At 49.5% G+C, this 20,330-nt stretch overlaps 1 protein-coding gene across 1 annotated transcript; it reads right to left on the bottom strand.

The window, feature by feature from the left end:
* Positions 1-9,190: 9,190 nt before the first annotated feature.
* Positions 9,191-18,496, bottom strand: CBX7 (chromobox 7). Its single transcript, XM_035551746.2, has 6 exons — positions 18,428-18,496; positions 17,252-17,295; positions 13,200-13,265; positions 12,631-12,697; positions 11,702-12,041; positions 9,191-9,343 (listed from the first exon to the last, which is right to left on the bottom strand). Exons 1-6 carry the CDS (start codon positions 18,494-18,496, stop codon positions 9,195-9,197), a joined length of 735 nt encoding a protein of 244 aa, XP_035407639.1. The 3' UTR covers positions 9,191-9,194.
* Between the last annotated feature and the right edge of the window lie 1,834 nt (positions 18,497-20,330).

The raw sequence follows: 20,330 nt of genomic DNA, 5'->3' as shown, positions 1-20,330 counted from the left end.
TGACATCTTGCAGGTGGTAACGGGGCAGGAGAGGGGGGAACTAAACCCCGACAAATCCCAACAAACCCCAACGAACCCCCAAAACCCAACAACGCCCCCAGAAAAGCAGCGAACCCCAACCAACCCCAAGTGGCCGCCCGTGACACAAAATGGCAGCCGGGCCGGGGCCCCCCACGCTGCACCACGTTTGTGTTCAGCCCTCATCCTGCCTGCACTGACGCGTCTGGACAAGAGCAAGTGGCCGGTGCCCACCGTGTTCTGGTGTTTTTAATTGTGTTGATTAATGCTGTCTGTAAAAACGAGTGCTTCGGGCTCCCCATCCAGGTGCCCCCAGTAAATGGGGGGCTCCCCAGGGCCTGCTCCTCGCCCCTCGTGACAGGACAGAGCCCAGGCTCGCTGCACAGCCCCATAGCTCGCACAAGTCTTGCCCCTGCCCACACTTGCTCTTTTTTGGCCTCTCGCAGCAAAACCAGTGTCTGAAGAGCCGCATCCCTGGGTATTTCCTTTGTTTCGTTCACATTTCCAGTAAAACTCTCAGACAGGGGAGATGGCGGTCCCGGAGCAGCCGCTGGTCCCCACAGGAAAGTTGTGGGGAGGCAACAAGACATGTGGGTGCAACGAGGCCTTCCTCCCCAGAACCACTGGCACACAGCCTTTGAGCACAGGGGGAGAACAGCAGGTGTGAGAACATTTTTACTTTATCCATGCCACTCGATAACGAGAAGCTCACCTGCTCCAAGCCCCCAGGCCTGTGATTTTGCAGACTGGTGGCCTGCTTGGGTTGGCATCTCCACCCAAACGGCTCCAAGAGTTAATCAGCCAACGCTGTCGCTCCAGCGCTTCTGTTTTCTCCAGCAAGAAGCGGTCGTGCCCTCTGCTGCGCTGAGGGGCTGGGGTGCAGCAGCTTTTCTGGTGTCCTTTTTGGGTGCTGCTGGCTGTAAGTAGGGGCCCAGGACATGTTCTGAGGTACAGCCAGTACCCAATCCTCACGCACCCCGCCAGGAAAGCTGCACAAGGCAAGCTGGCAGCACTGCGTGGATCGGAGGGGTGGCATAACAACAAATTATTAAAATATATATATACACACACACACACCATCCAGATTAACCTTTAATCCAACCAACGCACGCATGTGAAAGGCCAAGCCGCTGAGCTGCGAGTGCCAGCCAGCCTCTGCAGCATTGGCAGGGGAAGGAAGAAACAATCTCTGGAGTAGGCTTTCCCATAACGCTGCACTGCAGTTCCTTACTACTTCACCTAACTCGCTAGCTGCTGCCAGAAAATTAGTGGCTGGCTGGAGGCCTGCTCCAATGCCATCGGTCACATCCAGCCCCGCTGGCTCAGGACAAGCATGCCGACCACACTTTGGTAAGGCAGGCACGGCCTGCGCCTCAACTGACTCAGGAAAGCCCCCCACCCCGAGGCTTTTGCTCCCCGTGCTGTTGTGACTCGGCAGCCATGCTCTCTCTCCTCCAGCTAGTGCCAGCGGAGCTGTCCTGGCACCACCGCATCGTGTGAGGACGTCAGGAACTCCCTACGCCCGGAGCAGCAGCCACCCTGCGACTGGCATTCTGCTTTTCCAGTTCTGATCCATCAAAGGCCAGCTGTCCTGGGTCACCTCTGTACAGCTCTAACTCACCCAGTGGTTAAAAATTAATAAAAACCTAACCTCCTCAAATTGAAGTAATGAGTAATGCCAGGAACAGCCTTCTGCAGGCTCCATTCCTCATCAACCTTTCTTTACTGATCGTTCTCACGCACGCACACGCATTTTTCCGTTCTTTTTCCAACCACACTGCGTGCTTATACCAACAGGAGCGACGGGGGGAAAATAATTCAACTGTAGAATTAAAGGAAGGGGAGGTAAATGACCACACAAACAGACCATTAAGTAAATGTCAGTTCTCATATTTAATATTTTAATAATTTTGTTTGCAACATTTACCACATAAATCATCTAAATAAATAGATGCTGTACAGTCTCTTATCCATATCAGTACAAAAATAAAACCACACTTTGTGTCAAATTATACTTGAGCCTGCCCTCCCTTTGCTATTACAACCTCCGTTTACAGCACATACTCGCTCAGAAAAGGCATTATACTCCGATGGGTTTGTTTGGAATTGGTTTACTCCCTACTTCTCCCCCTCCCAGACCCCCCCCCAAATACATTCAATTAGTCTGTACAAAAGCTAGAAGCTCATTCTGTGCAAAAGGAAGCTTTCTGTGTGCAAAGACTCGGATACTCTAGCGTGCTGACAGGAACAACAGCAACAACCGAAGAGACGAGAACAAAAACCAGGGACCCTCCCTCCTAACTGACCCCATCCCCACGTTCCCCCCCCCAGCAGCAGGGAAGCATACCAAATAAGATGAGTCAGTGCGCAGAAGAGTCCAAATGGCGTGGATAAGCTGAGGGGAAAGGTTGGAGCTGAAGCCCCCTTGAGAGAACTGGGGTTCCTCCAACCGTAGAGCTCACTAGGCAAGGGAGAAGAGTCTCTCATCTTAGCCTGCTCAGAAGGTTCTTTAGATATGCAGAATAAAAGCTTCAACTGAATCGTTTTAGTTATTTTGTCACCGTTTTGTTGGAGATAAGGTGAGGAAACAGCCTCCAGAAAAATCTGAAGACAGCTTCTGGCTCACCCTCCCTTCCTCTCCCCGCATAAGGACAGGAACCTCCCCAGTCCCCAACTAGGCTAATAAGGTGCAATTCTTCAGACAGAAAACTTTACACAGATGTCTCCAGAGCTGGAAGAAGCGGCCGTAGTTCCAGACTGGGACCGCTGAAACTGAACTTCATTTTTTTTCCCCGTTCCTCAGGGAAAGGAGGTGGCGGGGAAGAAGCCAACACGCACCCTGAAGGTGAGCTGGGGACTCTGCACGTCTCCTCTCCCCCCTCAGAGAGCCCTCCTTCGCTTGGCATGGCTGGAGCAAACTCTCCGCCTTCAGCCATGGGAGGGAAGCAAAGGGTTGGGTGGCAGCTCTGGAAAAACGATAAGGAACAGCCAGCATCCTGAAACAGATACATCTTTCGCTTTTCAAATGCCACTTTTAGGCAGACGATAAGGAGTGCTTTGCACTCCTAGTGCTTTGCATTTCCAAAGTGCTTCAAAACATACTTCAGACTTAAACGCAAAAAAAAAAAAAAAAAAAAAAAAGCTGCTTAACATTTTGACAGATTTGCAAAGAGCTTCTTTGTGCTGACACTACATTTTCTGGTTAAAAATAAAGTAATAATACAAAAAAGTCTCCTCCTCCTCCTCCCAAATCCCCCTCCTAGTCAAAACTCTGCTACCCCAGTAACGAGATAAGCTGGTGGAGGTTCTCAACAGGCTCATGAGCTCTCTCCAACATCTGACTGGCACTCTCAGACACCACCCACAGCACGTTTCAGACAAGAACCCCTGCAGTCTTTGCAGGGTGGCCCACGGCAGACAGAAACAATCTCAGCAGCGAAGTACCTACCCACGCCGTCTCGGTAGCAATCCATCTCTCCCCTAAGAGCCATTACCAACTCCCACTGAGCTCGGCTCCTCTGTACAACTCCCGGTTACCTGGGGATCATCCCTGATAAGCCACTGCACTGAAAGTAAGGGTGCAAGGGAAGAGGGCTGGAAGAGAAAGAAAGGATCATCCCCTCAGGAAGTACTTGTTGCAGGAAAGGATTTGAAGGGTCTGAATTCAATTTTAAGTGATTGCTTCTCTCTCCCTCTGGCAGTTTCATAGGTGTTCCCATCTTAACCAGCTAGGTGGAATCTGGGTGGTTCGACACCCAGAAGGTTCGTGCCTGTCTCTGCAAGGACAGCAAGCGCAGCTCCACGGCAGTCAGGCTCAGTGGGCAGAGGACAACATGATCGTAAGCTATTGTCTCAAAAACAAGTTTACCGCGCCCTTGGAGACAACTGTTTTGAAGACAAGCAGGGTAAGAGACATGCTGCCTTGACCTGTACGTGCCACTGCTATACACTCTTCATATGCTACGTAAGCTGTTAGCAAACATCCCCCTTGCTTTCCCACCAGTAACAGGGACAGATGAATGCAGTGCTGACCAGCTCCTCTCTACACAGCCCACTCAGGCGGCCATCCACCCACTGACGCACCGTAACTGATGCAAGGGATCACAGGTTTTGGAGCAGAAGAGGCTGCATTTGAACAGTGGCTGAACACGGCCTGACTCCATCCCCCCAGTGTCTCTTCTCCGTATATTGACCCTTCCCCATCCCCATCATGGGATTTTCCTCCTCTTCTTAGGGACTAAGGCAAATCCACGGCCAAGTGAGCAGCACGCGGAGCCTGTAGGGAACAGGCTGCTTTAATTTAGCTGCTAGTGACTGAACTGGGCTTCAATGGATGGCAGTTAACACCAACATGATCAATTGCAAAAAAAAAAAAATCAGGTTTATCACCTCGGCATTTGTTTTTAATCATGGGGGTTTTGGCCCGAGGCCCTAGATGGGCCTTGAGTTTCACTACAAGTTCTCTGCTCTTGCAGCACATCTTCTCTCAGCTAACTGCTCACCCCAAGGCCTGCCCTCAGCAGCCTAGCAAGAGCAACTCTGAGGCACCTCCTTCCCTCCCTTCCCCCAGACAAGCAGCTGCCCCTGCTATTTTCCTATAGAGTCCAACAGCCTGCTTCTTCCCAGGCTGCAGGGAAGGAAGGGAGGAGCAGAAGAGGGGTAGATACCACTTAGCTTTAGGAAAAGGAGGTTTCCCCCACACACATACACTTTCCCTACTTCAGAAAACACGAACTTAAAGCCTGAGAGGAAAGGGTGGAGAGGCAATGGTAGATCGAGCTTTGCTCAAATACATGGATGTGGCTAACAGCACTCGCTGCTGTCTTCCGCACCCCAGCCTCTGTTGTGGCTACCACTGAGGGTCTTGCATGAGCTACCCTGCCTATTTTTTGACCTGTGCAAGGCCTCCCGTCTCTATTCCAGTAAAACCATCAAAGAATGCTAGCTGGTGTACAGCAGGAAACAGTACTGGGGCCACTGGCCCCCTGTGAGGTGAACAAACATTTTTACACAGTCAAAAAAAAAACCAGGAGAACAATTTTGGACAGTTTCACAACACTAACAACAACTGAAAAAAAAAGCCATTCATTTCTCTGTAAGCTTCTTTCTGTTTCTGAGCCTCTGACATAAGCAAGGGTCAAGTCACTAACAAATTTAGGCTTACTTTGGAAAACAGAATGGCACCCGGGTGTTCTCACAATGATATCCTGGCTATGCTTGAAAAAGAAAAGGAAAATAAAACAAACACCTTGGTCTGACTTCACAAGCAAGGGGCCCCCAAGCAAAGGCAAGACAATAAGGAGCATGCAGGAGCTACGAGGCTACTTAATGCCACTATTTACGTGCTGAAACTTGCTGTTCCAAGGCATCACTTACATATCCAAGCAGTAACATCTAGTTTATAACCAGCCAGGAACAGAGGCAGTCCTTTCCAATTATTTATTGTTAACACTAGTTGGAAAAAAAAAAAAAAAGGTTTTCCAGTCGCAAGAAGCCCCTCAGTCCTGTCATATCATATACAGTGACTTTACTGTGAGAAGATTTATGAAGAAACTTGTCTCCTAAACACAGCTGGTAAATTCTTACATGGAACAGTTCTTGGAGAATTTTGTTCCTTGTGCATATTTCAGTAATTTTCACTGGCTGAAGTTTGTTTTCCTTGTTTATAGCCATGGAGCCAAATGATGTATGGGAGAGTTAGCCCATTTCTATTCTCAGCTTGTTCTTCAAATAGAATTACTAAACTCTGCTTCAGCTGGATGCTATTCTGGCTCTCCTAATCAAACGGAATGCTTAACGAAATTCTGAGCACAGCATCTGATTTTCCTGATATGCTAGCTCGGGAGGTCCCAATCCAATTGTCTGATTTTTTGGCTGAACTCGCAAATGGATGGGACTGGGGAAAAGAGACAAGTAAACCCAGAGGGCCTCTCCTGCCACCAAAAGTAAAAAAAAATCCCCATACATCTCTACACCTGCAGAAGTGGAGTAAAGCTAATTTTAAAGTCCCTGAAGACCAGCTCCACCAAGGAAGTCTACAGTGATATGTCACCAGACAGCATGGAAGAGAGCCACATCTTAAGCAGAGAAAAACCTTCTCAAAAGATCTTTAAGATAAGCAAGAATTAATGAATGTCAAAAAAACAAAAAGCCAAGAAAAAAACCCACCCCACAGTAGCTGCTTAGTTTCCTGCCACAAACTCCTCCTCACACGCACACACACCAAACCCACGCACATGCAACTTGTTGGATCTTAACCTGATACGGGTTAACTCCTAACTGACCTGCACAGAAAACAGCATGGTAGCCAGGTACCTCGCTTGACGCTTCATGTGGCAAGGTGATTAGTCACCAGAAGAACACAAACTGGCCTGATCCAAAAAAATGATTAAGAGATGAAGCTGTGGGTGTATCATCTTTGAAAAAAAACACCACAGGTTTTTGAGAACTCCACTGCAAGAGGAAGAAAAGATGTTTAAAGAGAAATGCCACAACAAAACATTGAGAAGTCTCAGCTGGTGAGTGGAAAAAAAAAAAAAGAAGACGGAAATCCAGTTTACTAGGACAAGCTCTTTCTTGCCACAGGATTGGTATTGCTCCCAGTGTCAGCCAAAACCTGTTTACCTTAGTAAATAGGAAGCTTTTTGGTGCGTTTGTACACTGCGATGAAGACAGGAGAAAGGTGGCAGTAGCTGCATTAAAGAAAACAGATCCAACAAATGCCACGAAAATGTAACAGGATGAGCTGGAGTTCACGACTTCTCCAAAAACAAGCTAAATATTACACTTCTGCAACCGTAACTACCTGACCTGCTGCAACCCTGATGAGTGGACTCAGCCATGTAGGAAGACCACAGGTCACAGCAAAAAGAGATGCAGGTATTCAGCATATTTGGCACGTGTCGGGAAGACGTGTGTGCGCGTGCATGTGTGTGTAGGGGGTGACAGTGAGAGAGACTGTGTGACCCCACGCGCTGCAGAAGAGTGATCGTGTTTATATGATGCAACTCCAGACTCGGAAGCCTTGCTCCAGACACCCACTTTCAACAAACATCCTGGGCCTGTGTGCTTACCTCATCCATTCTGCCCTTGCTAGCTATTCTAAGCTTCTTTCCCACTCGCTCTTCCTCCCACCACATAACTCTCCCCCCCTTCCACTTCTCGCCCTCTCCGATTTCTCCATAATTAAACTGTCGTGTCAGTTCTTTGGGAGACAAAAGATTAGTCCAAAAATTCAGGATCTTCCCAGCGGTCCTGAAACTGCTGTGACACAGTAGAAGACAGGCCTGTTCAAACAGCTTTGAGACGGAAGGGGAAATCCTAAGTCTACGCTGACCTGTCACATCCTATCTGCCATAAAACCTGCTTTTAACAAAAGCTTTTGGGGCAGCCCAAGCACTTTGCAAAAAGCAGATGTTTGGATGACCAGAAGTCCCAGAGCTCCCAAATTCTGCAGGCTAGCAGCCAAAGCCTTGCAAAGGAACTACCGCACGCTGCGGAGTTCCACAGGTGTCTTTACCTCAGAGCTCAGAGGGCGCATAGCTTCCTGTAAATACAGCAGGTAAGAGATGCATTGTGTGGAGTGGGGAAAGCGAACAAAGGATTTAAGGACAGTAATCACGACAGCCCATATTACTCTGCAGCACTCTCTCTGGCAGTTCCCACCTCAGACTCTAGGTTACTTTTCTTGCTTTCCATAGGAAAAGGTCTATAAAATTTTAAGTTATTTAAATAAAACTTGATTTTAAAAAACGGAAGAGAATATGCACGTGCGAGAACAGATGTTAAACTACCAACGCAAAAGACAGCAATTCTTCAAAACCTCAAAGTGTCACAGGCAGTCCAGCACAAGGCATTTTTAAGTGCAAGATCAGGCGGGGTCTATTGAAATGCAGACCACTTTCCTTGGCAAAGAGTTTTAAGCCTTCCAAGGGGAAGTTCCCATCAGTAAAGTAGTACAGGATCACAGATACTGTGAGGAGACTGGAGTCATGGCAGATTATTACTCCAACAGTACAATCCAAGAATTCTCATTGCTAAGAATTAAGATTTTTTTTTCCCCTCTTCAACTCTAACGCATGCCTTCCCCACATGTTGTTTACCTTGGATCTCCCAATGGCATCCAAGAACAGAATTTGCTGCTAATCAAGGTCCGTTCCTAGCTCAGTTCTGTCCAATTCCTGCGTCCTGGGCCCGTGCCAGTATCTCGAATATCTTTGCAGTGCCAGGCCACGCTTCAGTTGTCCTGGTAGCCCCTCCTCCCAGGGAGCGGGAGTCAGTTTTCAAACAACTACTACCACGGATTCAGGGCAGCATTTGTCATTAATACAGAATTTGGCAAAGGATAAGAACACCCCACTTTCCGTAACGCATTTCTCACACAGCACAGACGAGCCTGGAAATCTTGTTTAGCGTAGACAGAGCGGTATGTCTTGACTGTGCTGGGTTTCTGAGCTTTAATGAGGGCAAATTGAATTTAGGGAGCCAATCTAGATTTCAGGGATGCATTTCAGGCTTTCCTGCATGATCAACAAGCAAACGGAGAAACCTCTGCCGTCTAGATGGACCTGTGCTGCACAGACTTACTTACCACAGGCAGGCAAACACAGTTCTGAAGTCCTGACAGCAGGCCACAGGGTAAACAGCACTGGAGAGAAAGTCTTAACAGGCTGGAGTTATCTACACAGGTAGGATCCATCGCCTCTCGCTGCTGGATGAAGAGAGGGAGGAGGAAGGTGGGAAGAGCAATGCACAGAGAAATATCTTTATCCAGGGGATATCAATTGCAGAACAAGGCGGCAGGCTAGAGATCCAGCTCTCTTTCCACCTCCACATGCCCTCTCCCCACAAACGCAGCTGCCGCCACTTAGCAGGATAAAAGGGGAATTGTTCAGCTTGCTGCTTTCACATCTAGGAGGGGAGTCTTTGCCAGGGAAAGGGCTGTCAGTTTTTCGGATGGACAAAGCAGTGACAAACACACACCCCCTATGCTGCAACCCCCCCCACCCCTTTTTTTTTTTTGCGTATCTGAAAGGGGAAAAAGGAGGAAAAAGAAAAGGTCTCTGTAAACATTTTAAGGAGACATTTTGGATTTTTTTTTTCCTTAAGGGATAAAATAACCCCTCCCTAGCCCCACCCTAAAAGCACTGGATTTGGGGAGCACTGAAAACAGAGATTCAGAACTGCGCACTCCGGTCTCGGAAGAAGCCCTCGGCCACTTGTGCTTCTCTGAAAGTGACGGTGATGGAGTTTGCCGTGATGTCTGTCACTGTCACTTCGCTGGGGGGCACAGTGGGAATCCAAGGGAGACTGCCATCCACATCTGCTGCAAAAGGAGAGGCAGATAAGAGCACGTTAGTGCGAGGGAGAGAGGGCAGGGGAGAAGGAAAGGGGAAGATGGAAAAGGGGCCTCCTTTCTGACAAACGGTGGGTGAAATCAGCCTGTACCGAGTCTGCACACACAAGGCAAGAAAGGGCATGGGCAAGCCCTCCCCTCAGAGGCTAAGGGAAAGCAGGAGATCACTGCAGGTTATGATGGGGAAAGCAAACAGCAGCAAGGGTGTTGAGATACACACCAGCATCGAATCAGAAGACGTAAGCCAACAAGACCCGTTAACACCACCCAGTGCATCCCACCAGCCACGATTCCCTGACATCTCTCACGTAACAGCCCCTCAGTTGCTTCTGTCAGTAAAACCCACTCACCCAGGTGTGAGCTCACCCGCTTGCAAATGCCCTACCCTGCTGAAAAGTCAGAAATCACAAGCTCTTAGAGACACTCCGCTCTTCCGACCCTCCCATGGGAATCAAAGGGAACCAAAATCGAGGGTCTTCCGCGTACTGCACCTGTAATGCAGCTTGGGTGCAATTCTCTCCAAAACTCATCAATATTGCTTCACGGAGAAGCTGCTCTCCCTTTCTCACATCCGTCCTTTGCTCCCTGGTAGGTCCATACAAGAAACCCAAACGTTCCTGTACTTTCACACTGTAAGAATAATTAACTGTCCCTCTCCCACCCAAAACCTCATTTTTAGCCCCGAAAGACAGACACAAAAACGTACAGAGAGAGGGCAGAAAACATACCCTCTCTCTGTCACTCTACCTGTACCATGCTCTGTTGTCCCCACCTAGCAAAAAACATGGGAAAAATACCCTTAGGAGGGTATTTCCTGGCTTCTGTCTCAAATATTTGGGATGTCTACTTTCACCTCAGGAAGAGTCCAATCCACCCTGGCGCTAGGTGGAATTCCACACATGCCATATGTCAAGGAGAGAACCGTTTTACACATCTCTAGTGCTGCCCACCCTTCAGATCCCGATGTGCTTTAAGGACCAGCACTCTGGGGGAGAACAGCCCCCCGCATCTGAACACTGCCTGTATGTGACCCCAGGTTCCTCTGTGCCTGCCCCATTGCTGCCTCTCTGGATTTCAGTCGCTGTTTGAGTCCCTCTCAGAGAAAAAAGAGGGGATAGTGCTGATTCCCAGAATGCAGCCCTCTCCCAAAATCCTGCCTCATCCAGCCTGGCTCACGACTACTCCTAGCAAGGAGTAGCAGGATTCCCTTAGCTACTACAAGCTGCACAAGCCCTTGTTTTCCACTCCTCGGGAAGGCTTACGCCTTCAGAAGCTCTAATAATGCACGGATAGAGTTTCCCTGGTAACTCGGAGCAACGCGCACATCCCACAGCTCTCCCGCACAAGATGCTGGTATCCCTCCCCACAATGCCAAATGTGCTTGGACATCTCCCATGCCTACACTCACGCTGCCTACTCAGAGGGATCAGGCAGGAGTTACCATCCTCGCTTCATCTCTCTCACCCCCCTTGCACATAGCTCTGCAGCAACAGACTTCAGAGAGGATGCGGGGTGTGGGGAGGAAGGGGAAGGAGGGGGCAGAAGGAATGCACTGCGGGTTCCTAAGGGCATTCCTGTTTGCTCTCAGAGCAGCACTAGGAGAGGAATGCTGGTGTCCTTGCTTGCCCACAGCCAGCCAAGCTCCTCTTAGCAGAGCAGCAGGCAAAACACGTGCCGGTACACGGACAGAGGCAGAGCTCATCACTGTCGCACCTGCGTGTCACCTCTGCTGGGAGGAAACTGAAAGACTGCAGTAACTTCCAGCAACTTCTGCCTGTTTTCTAACATCGGGAGGGGCGTTACCCATTTAAGACTACAACCACACAAAAAAACAGATTAATCACTGAATATTGCAGTTGGAAGGGACCCACAAGGATCACCGAGCCCAACTCCTGGCTCCACACAGGACCACCCAAACCTCAGACCACGTGTCTGAGAGCGTTGTCCAAACACTTCTTGAACTCCGTCAGGTTCGGTGCCCTGACCACTGCCCTGGGGAGCCTGTTTCAGCACCTGACCACCCTCTCGGTGAAGAGCCTTCTCTAACACCCAGCCTGCCCTCCCCTGTCGCAGTTTTCTGCCGTTCCTTCGGGTCCTGTCGCTGTTCACAACAGGACGGTAGATTAAGATAAATCAGCAGGTTAAGATGTGCTGACACCCAAACAGGAATGGAATTTGCAGACGGGAGAGCCACAATGTGAGCCAGGGAGAGCTGCCCTGAGGACCTGACCTAAACCACAATCCCAGGATGGGGCAAATAAGGGGGAAGCATGTAGGGCATCCTTCTCATGCCCCAGAACTTCACCGTCAAGAGGCGCCTGGCCTTACCTTCTTTGCTGGTGTTCTGCACGGCCTCCCAGTCCTCGGGGCTTTGCCTGGCCTCCAGGCCCACCGCATCGTTCAGGAAGAACTCACACCTGCAGTTCCGGCTCTCCAGGCTCGTCATGCGGGGGAACTTCTTCCTTGACAGTCGCAGGTACTTCTGGTTTTTGCGTTGCTTCCGGAGAGAGAATGGCAGGACTGTTCCCCCAGTCTTCTCTGAGAACTCTGCCTGCCCTGTCTTGGCCCCTGGCAGGCTACTGTCTCCTCCTCCAAACCTCCGTGCAAGAGAGAAACAGAGCTTCTCCTTTCCCTTGTGGGCACTCCTCAAGTCCATGCCATACAGCCGCTGCCAAGACATCAACACAGCAAGGGGCAGAATGGGAATCTGATAATAGCCAGGGCTCTCACCTGGGAGCTGGGAATCTATTCTCAGTTCAGGCCCTGGGCATCTAGGTGACCTAGGAGAAGTCGTTCTGCTCCTACCACACTGTTTCTCTCACTTCTTCACCTGCCATCTAAGCTCCTTCTCACACGTGCAGCCTGAGATTGGCTGCTTTGCGGGGCACCAATCAAAGCATGCTGGACCTCCACTTCCAAGCAGTTACTGCCTTGCACATGTCGGAAAGTCCAGGCCCAGGGTGAAATTAAAGACCATGCAAACCAGGTAACTATTTGCAACCACCCAAGTCCAAAGCTAAGATCCTAGTTCAGAGAGCAAGAGCTGTTTTTCTTCCTTTGTTTTTCCCCTTCTTCTCTGCTTTGTTAGCTGCTGTTCGGCTAACAGGTTAAAAGAACCTGCCTACCCACTGATTTAGCTTGCTACCTCCAATTTTGTCCACACAAAAACCAATGGACAGTTTCCACTTTCCCGTGGGCAGGGCAGCAGCGCAGCAGCTAACCAGTCAGAACTATACAGTAGAAGAGCAAGAGGCTACCTGCAGCAGGAGGCGCTTTGGTTTGGGGCCTCTTTTTCTGTACCCTGAAGCGCGGTCTCTCTCTTCCCTGTGAAGGAGGAACACAAATCAAGCCAAGCACCAAACACCACAGCACAAAGCCTAGTCCAGACCTCCACCTTTTGCAGCAGAGCTCCCTCGTTTTCTCCATCAAAACCCAATTACAAGCAGCGCGGGCTTGGAAAGCATTCCAGAATTTCTTCTTGTAGGAGTGAAATTCTTTCTATAAGGGATTTTTTCTCTGACTTTGCTGATCAAGGATGGGTTAGGGACACTTATCACCTCACATCACTCCAGTCCAGCCCTGGACCTGATTAAAACCTGAAACCGATTGCGCTTTGGCTCAATGCTGCTTGTGTTTGGCCTCATTTCCCAAGCAGTGCCAGCCCTGCCTTATCTGCCTCAGCCAAGACCGGGGTACAGAGATGGAGCAGGACTCATCCCTACACATCTCATCTTTGATTGAAGTAGGGTACTTTATGCACGCTATGAAATAAAGACAGTATTTCCTTTTCCTGCATCCAGGGAGAGAAAAGAACATGCGCCCTTACTTTTCTTCATAAGCCACTACCAGGCGAGGGTCCAAGATATGATCCTCTGGCTCCCATGTGCTGTATCTGAAGAAAAACATAAGGAATATAAAGTAAACAACATTTTAATGAAACATTCTCTCTGCAGGGCTGCTCCCAGCGTGCTGAGGCCCTGGATACTGTCTTCACAAGGGTCAGTGGGGCCTGCCACAACATTGCTAGAGCTCTGAGGAATCCCAGCCATTCCCCCCCTCAAAACTTCCTGCCAGACACCACCTCCTCTTCCCAAAAACCAGCAGGGCCAAGCATCAGGCAGCAATTTGTAGAACAGGGAAGGCTTTCTTCCCCAGGGCTCCCTCCACAGTTTGCAAAGCCTCTGCAGAGGCACAAACTGTTTTTAAGACAACGCCTAACCAGGTCACATTTGCAGCACTCCCACAAGTCCAGCAAATACATGGAACGAGATGAGATCTGACACAGCTTTCTGAAAAATAGGTCTCTCTTAATTTAGCGTGCTGGAGGATTAAGTACACTTTCTCACCTGCATTATTAATTACCTCTAATCACTGGAGCCTAAAGTATTTATTTAAGAAGAGTTCAATTTTTCTCCACTGTTGCCATTCAACTAAACATGTTCAGGCCTGGGCCCTGAGGCAAGTTGATGGCGCCTTTCCAACCCTTCCTCCTCTCGCTCGGCTCCCCCTGCAGGTTATTTCGGTCTAGCAGAGGCCATCAGTTACGTCTGTACCAGAGCAGGAGGAACCCACCTGCACCGTGGTTAGGGCTACTGAAACTACTCAAAATAAGCTCGATGCTCTCAAAGTAGTTCGTGAACAGCGTCGCTCGCTGCCCCATCTCCCTCTGTGATTGCCAGATAGCTACGATGGAGCCAGCTGCTCGGGAAGGGTATGAACCCACACAGCAGGCCACACCAAAACCCGTTCCCAAGGGGCACAGCCGCATTTAATACCAGCAGAAACAGCCAAAAACTCCCACTGTAAAAGGTTTCTGGAGGGTGGAAGGGTCACAAGGCAGTCCTTGCTGTGTTTTTTTTTTCTAAGGACTCGTGTTTGCCCAGAAAAGATGGGTGGCGTGTCTCTGTTACGCAACCTCAACAGCAAGAAAGCAAGCCTGAAACCCCAAATGCCTCCGGCCATTTGGTTTCCTGGCCTGGAGGCAGAGCTCCTCCAGCCCCCGGTGAGGAGGGCCAGACAGGAGATGCAGGTGGGTGGCAAGAGTGCTTTTGTATCCGTGCCTTTGAGCTGGGGAAAAGCATCTTAGGATGCTTCCATTTCTGGTTGAAGCACAGACTGCACATGAGGGCATGTGGTACATGCATATATATATGCAGGGGAGGTGTTTTGGGAATGTTTTTCTTCTACCTCATGGGCGGATGAAATGGAAAGGCACTGAAACACGGGAGAGTTCCTGGAGAATGGTCCTACCCATGAAGGTGCAGTTCTTTTACAGAATGGAGGAACAAAAATAAGAAATTCAGGTATCCCAGAGTGCACCGTACATCAGAGGGTTAAGAACAGACGTCTTCATAACCGACTGATCCCTCCCTCCCCTGCCCAAGCCTCCTGCAGCAACCTGACTGTGAGCCGTCAAAGCCAAGATGCTGTTTGAACAGAGGAAGGTTTCCTCCCAGCTGCAGGGATTCTGGCACTCGTACAGACTTAGGAAAAATAATAACACGGGGGGGGAAAGGGGGGAGGCCATCAGATTACTTTTCATGGGCAGGAGAAGAAAGAGGATTTGCTTTAAAAAAAAAAAAAAAAAGAGAAAATGAAAAATCCATGGTGGGTGTTGCCTTTTTCTCTGCAGCTCAGTTCCTGGCTTCACTGCAGTGGCAAAACACTGCATATAAAAAAAAAAAAAAACACAGTTCAGTTTGCCACACACGCACAGAGCTATATATACGGGCACACACAGCCCAGGCTGCAGCAGAACTGCAGAGAGCAGGCACTCTGGAAAACATAGATCATATGATCCGCCTCCCCCTCCTTCTACTCCTCCTCTTCCCCCTCCCCTCTTAACTCCAACACAAGTTGTAAACAAGCTTGTAGCTAGAATCAGACTGTAACTCCTCCGTTACCTGACTCCTGCAGTACAAGCCAGGAATCTGAGGAGCAGGGCTTTAACAATTTTCTTTTAACTGTGAAATATCAAATAAATGGCAAAGCAGCCAACTGCAGTCCTATCCTTGCTCTCCTCCATGAAACCTTCAATAGGAATCATGGAGTAACCGGTGCAGAGATTACAGAGCAATGCGACAAGGTTGGGGAGGGGAATGAAGCGAAACACGACAGGGGATGAGGAAATAGATATATTGGAAGGCAAAGATGCAAACAGCTTGTGGTGTTACATGCCGTCACAGGCATATTTATGTTTAGAGAGACGGAAGAGAGACTGCTAGCAGGATGAAAGTGACTTGCATGCTCAAAGCATCCTGGTTTTAAGCAGCTCAAGCCACTGAGCGAACAGTTAAATAAATCAGCGCTCTTCAAAGCTGGAGCGCGCAGAAGAGGGAAGGTGTTCAGACTTATCACAGCATCACAAGAAGGGAACCTTCGCACCCCCCTTGCTCCCTGGGCAGAAGGCTGTGCTTTTAACTCTCAGAACAGAGCTCCTGGTTCCCCCAGAGTTCGTTCCAAGGTGCATGGCACGGAAAGGCAGCAGCAGGAATAAGGGCTGCTCTGTCAAAAGAAACACGATACCATGCCTCCATCCACCTTCTGCAAAGTCACTAGCCAAGAAGGACCTCAAAGTGTTTGTGGAAAGGAGAACGGGACAAACATCGGTATTCCTGCCAAACGGGACGGTGCCTCACAGACTACGCATGTTTCCCAATCTCTACCAGTGATTAAATTAGGCTTTGCTACTTAGGAGGGAGAAGTGGTCCAAGAACTGAGCCACACTACGTGGCAGCTGGTACTCAAACGCACAAGGTTACGCTCCGACAGCGGAATTCATAGTCAAGAACAAAGTCACCCCGCTCCCACCACCACCACCAGAGAGAGAAAGCTGCTTATTTGTGCGTGCCCTCCAAGCGCAAGGATTAGGCATGCAGGAACACATTTCAGCCTCTGAAACACCAGGTACAATCTGTCGGGACAACATCCGAGCAGCCCCCCTCTGCAGCTGCAAGGATGAGCTAGCAGGAGTTCCCTTCTGCTCAGCCCCATCCAGTGCAACCGCACGCGTAGCGCAGTCGTACCCACGCACGTTGTGCATGTGCACAGCTACAAACAGAAAAGCAGATGGGTCCCTGCACGGACCGTGAGGCTGTTCTGCTAGAGCGCTAGCTGACATCATATTCTCCAGTTACCTAATCTTTTTAATCTCAAAGCTTTTTACAGATTGTGTAGGCACAAAGCAATCGCGCTTCTTCAGAGGCGGTTGCATTTTAATAGAGAAGTATCTGTAAACAGTGCGCAGCAATGCTGTAAAAAGATAGATACGTTCTTTTCTTCTTGCAATATGGCAATCAAGCAAAAGCAGAAAAAGCACTCAAAACAACAACAGGTTTCAGACAAGGAAATGAAGGCATGGCGGTAATTTTCAAGGGACAAAGATCGCCTTTATTTGGCTACCATCAATAAAACTGAAATATTGCCCCTTTCCTTTGTGAATTGCAGAAGAGATACAGTAGGACTACAAGATAAGACCACCACCTTGTTTTCTATTTTAAAAGACTGCAAATAGCTCTACAAATAAAGCGGGGTCCTCTTGGTGCTGACTCAGAAAAGCAAGCCCCATTCCAAATCCAGAAGAATCAGGGTTCCCTGTCAAACTCGTACTGAATTTAAAAAGACTTGTATCTAGAAAGCATCTCAATGGAATATTTCAGTGGTGCCAAAAACCAACCAGAACAGACTGACACACGGTTTGTATCCCTCGGCTGCCAGTCCGGAAATAGTACAGAGTTTTGGTCTGTGGCTCTTTGTTTGTAGTTGTTGGAATGAGGCACGAGGTTACCCATGAAGAACGAGATGCTCAGTTGCAGAGATACAGTGAAAGCTATTACCGAATATTAAAGAAAAAAAAAAGACAAGTAAAACACAACTTACTTTGGGGGCCATCCTTTCCACTTCACCAGGTATTCTACTTTACCCTGAGGGCGGAAAAAGGAAGAAGAAAACAGGTGAACTCTGCAACCAAATATGGGCTACAGTAAGAGGTGCAACCAATCAACAGGACTAAACTCTGCAACTGAAGAGCTCATTTCCCATCACTTTATTTTCAAAAGAAAGCCACTTCCTCGTTCAGCTGTGCTTGCTGTACCTCTTCTCCCAGGACATGGGGGCACAGGGCTATTTAAAAGTGCCTGAACTACCATCAGCTTGGGATCATACCTTTGCAGAAGCTAGCAGGCAGAACCCCAAAAGCCAGCCGGCGAGCCAGACTGCAACCGTCCCTGCGTTTACAGGGAATGCTTCAAGAAGTCAGCATGCATAAACATGAGAGGGAGATGCATGCCAAGAGCAGGTGTCAAAGGAATTTGTTTAAGCAGTGAGGAGAAATACAAGATTTCAGATCCTATGAAGCATCTCTTTGGCATGTTCCCTTCCAGTTGCTACACGCCTTACTCGAGCACTGCTCCATCCATCACAGTCACCCAACCTTTCGACCCAAACAAACAGCAGTTCACAACCCAACTTCAGAGTTAACCGTTTATTTGTTCGCTCCAAGTACAAAACCAAAAACCAAGCAGCAGCAGCACATTCAAGGGCCCAGGGGAGCACGCGCAATCAGCGCAATCTTTAATATGATACCGAGGGACTTGCAAAGCACTTCCCAAAGTATGGCAGAGGCCTTCAGGTTAGCAGGAGGATGCCAGCGCTGCAGGTGCACAAGCCTTTACACAACAGCACAGGAGGCAAAGCGAGCTGCAATGTGGGATTTATTTACCTATGGGGGGCAGCTCCCAGATGTTTGGGAAGGCGACCCCATAAGGAACTTTGTAAAGGCTGGGGGACCCCGATGCGCTGCATCCCCTGTAACCCCCTATGGGGGTGCAGCCCCTTCCTCCACAGGAGGAACCCCCCCCACCCCCAACCTGCCCGGGGGTGCCCAGTTCGCCTTGTCGGCAACCCCAAACCCCCCCCAACCCCTCCCCACACCTCCCCCAGCCCCGTCAGCGCCGTGAGGGCGGCGGGAAGGAGCCGGTTCTGTGACAGGGGCGTGCGTGGGGGGGGGGGGGGGGGGGGGGGGGGGGGCCGCTACCCGCCCGCCGCGCAGCCCACCTTCCGCACACGCTTCTTGCGGATGCTCTCCACCGCGAACACCTGCTCCCCGATGGCCGACAGCTCCATGAGGGCGGGCGGGCGGAGCGGGACGGCGGCGCGGGCGCTGTGGTGACGGCCGTTACGCGGCGGCCGTTGCCCGGTGGCGGCCGTTAACGGTTCCCCCCCCACACACACACACACCCCCTCACACGCCCCCTCGCGCACGCCCCCCCCCGCCCCGCTTTAGAACCTGCGCAACGTTTTCCTCAGGCGCGCGCGGGGGGCGTGGCCTCGCGCTGGGCGGGAACCGCCTGAGGGGCCGCTACCGCTCCCCCCCCGCATCCCCTCATGGCCGACCCCCCCCCTCACGTCCCCGTCCCCTTCTCCCCCCTCCGCCGCCGGTCGCGGCTCCCCGTTTTTTCCGCTCGGGGAGCAGCGAGGGGGAGAGGGAAGCCCCCGGCTACCGTGAGGCGGCGGAGGCGGGCGAGAAGCCGCCGGGTGACAAAGCGTTAAGGCGGCGGGAGGGCGGGCTGAGGGAGGGGAAATGGCGCCCGTCCCCCTCAGGCGCCCGCCTCCCCTCAGGAACCCGTCTGCCTCAGTCGACCGTCTCCTCAGGTGCAGACCCGCGCCACCGGCTGCTGAGGTGTTTCTTCTTGTCTTTGCCATCTCAGAGCAGCCTGCTCAAAGTTCACTGCTCAGGCTTGCGGTCGTAGGGCTAACCATTAAATGCGGCTAGCAGCCTATAACGGCGTTTTGGCTTTGTAGCTGCTTAGCCGTTGAATGTTCAAGGTTTCGGTGCTGTATTGCAAAGTAAAATTTAAAAAACTGTCAGTGCTTCCTTCCTCATATTATATTTCCACGTTTTAGAGGGAATAGAAGAAAAATATAAATTTTACGCTGTAACTCAAAAGTTAAGAGCTTCAGAAAAATGAGGGAAAAAAATCAGAACATTTCTCTGAGTTGCAAGTCTTTTTAATCCCTTTCCTTTCACTCAAATAAAATTATTGCAGAGCTAAACTGGAAAATGGGAGAAACTGTACATTGTCAACTGTACGTTGACCATGTAGGGATAAAAGGAAAAAAATATCCCACCAGCAGAACAAATAAACTTGCAAGTGAATTCGTTATTGATAACCTGCTGGACCTGTTAGGATAGGAGATTTACATCTTATTTAATATGTCTTTTAAGCTCAAGGGTTATTTTTTTCAAGATTAAAGTAAGTTTGTTATTGAATACTGAAGAGGTTCTCAAAACGAAGCAACCTGCATTTGATCACAAGCTTTGATACTCTTTTAAACAGAGCTGTACAATAAGAATCCAAGCCCTTGATACCATCAGTCACATTTCTGCACGATTATTCCCTTCTTTCTTCCCACTTTTCCCTTTCTTTTTCTCAAACCAACTATTGACCCGAATTCAATTTAAGCAATATTTGCTTCAGGCATGTCACAGCTCTTGAAAAATGGTACTCCTTCACCTGGAGGTGATGAATGCTGCCCATAGGATGACACCAGCATGCAGCCAAGTTCCAGGCTCATTCCCCCACAGGACTACAATTTGTGTCGTTGTTTGCTGGGCATGCTTCTGTGCCACTCCTCATCCATTCAAGGAGCTTTTATTCTCACATGAAGTTATACCGACTTCAGTGAAATTTATCTGTGTAATTCAGGCAGCCACAAAGGCAATGCTCCTGTTTCTTCAAGTGCCTTGAGTGGCAGAACATGCTACTGTGGTTCATTTTGACTTTTCAGAAAATGTTACTGAGTGTCTCACAATAGTCTGAGCAGTTTTCTGCAGAGCTCGTTTGCACACAAAAATTGCTTTCTAAAGCTGTTACTCCACAGTTAGTTATTATTTTAATAATGGTTATAATGTAATTTGAATAGATGGGGTGTGGAGGTTTTATTTTTGGTTGATTAG

The sequence above is a fragment of the Cygnus atratus genome, chromosome 1, assembly GCF_013377495.2.
Source record: "Cygnus atratus isolate AKBS03 ecotype Queensland, Australia chromosome 1, CAtr_DNAZoo_HiC_assembly, whole genome shotgun sequence".
NCBI classification, from domain to species: domain Eukaryota; kingdom Metazoa; phylum Chordata; class Aves; order Anseriformes; family Anatidae; genus Cygnus; species Cygnus atratus.
Note: the sequence above shows the minus strand (reverse complement) of the source record. Positions and strands in the feature narration are given on the sequence as shown.

Excerpts from the sequence above, each read along its gene's own strand:
- CBX7 (XM_035551746.2), bottom strand. The coding sequence starts at position 18,496 with ATGGAGCTGTCGGCCATCGGGGAGCAGGTGTTCGCGGTGGAGAGCATC. Across the intron at positions 13,266-17,251 it reads TGGAAAGGATGGCCCCCAAA|ATACAGCACATGGGAGCCAG; the intron begins GTAAGTTGTGTT and ends GTTTTTCTTCAG. Across the intron at positions 9,344-11,701 it reads GCAGAACACCAGCAAAGAAG|CAGATGTGGATGGCAGTCTC; the intron begins GTAAGGCCAGGC and ends CTCCTTTTGCAG.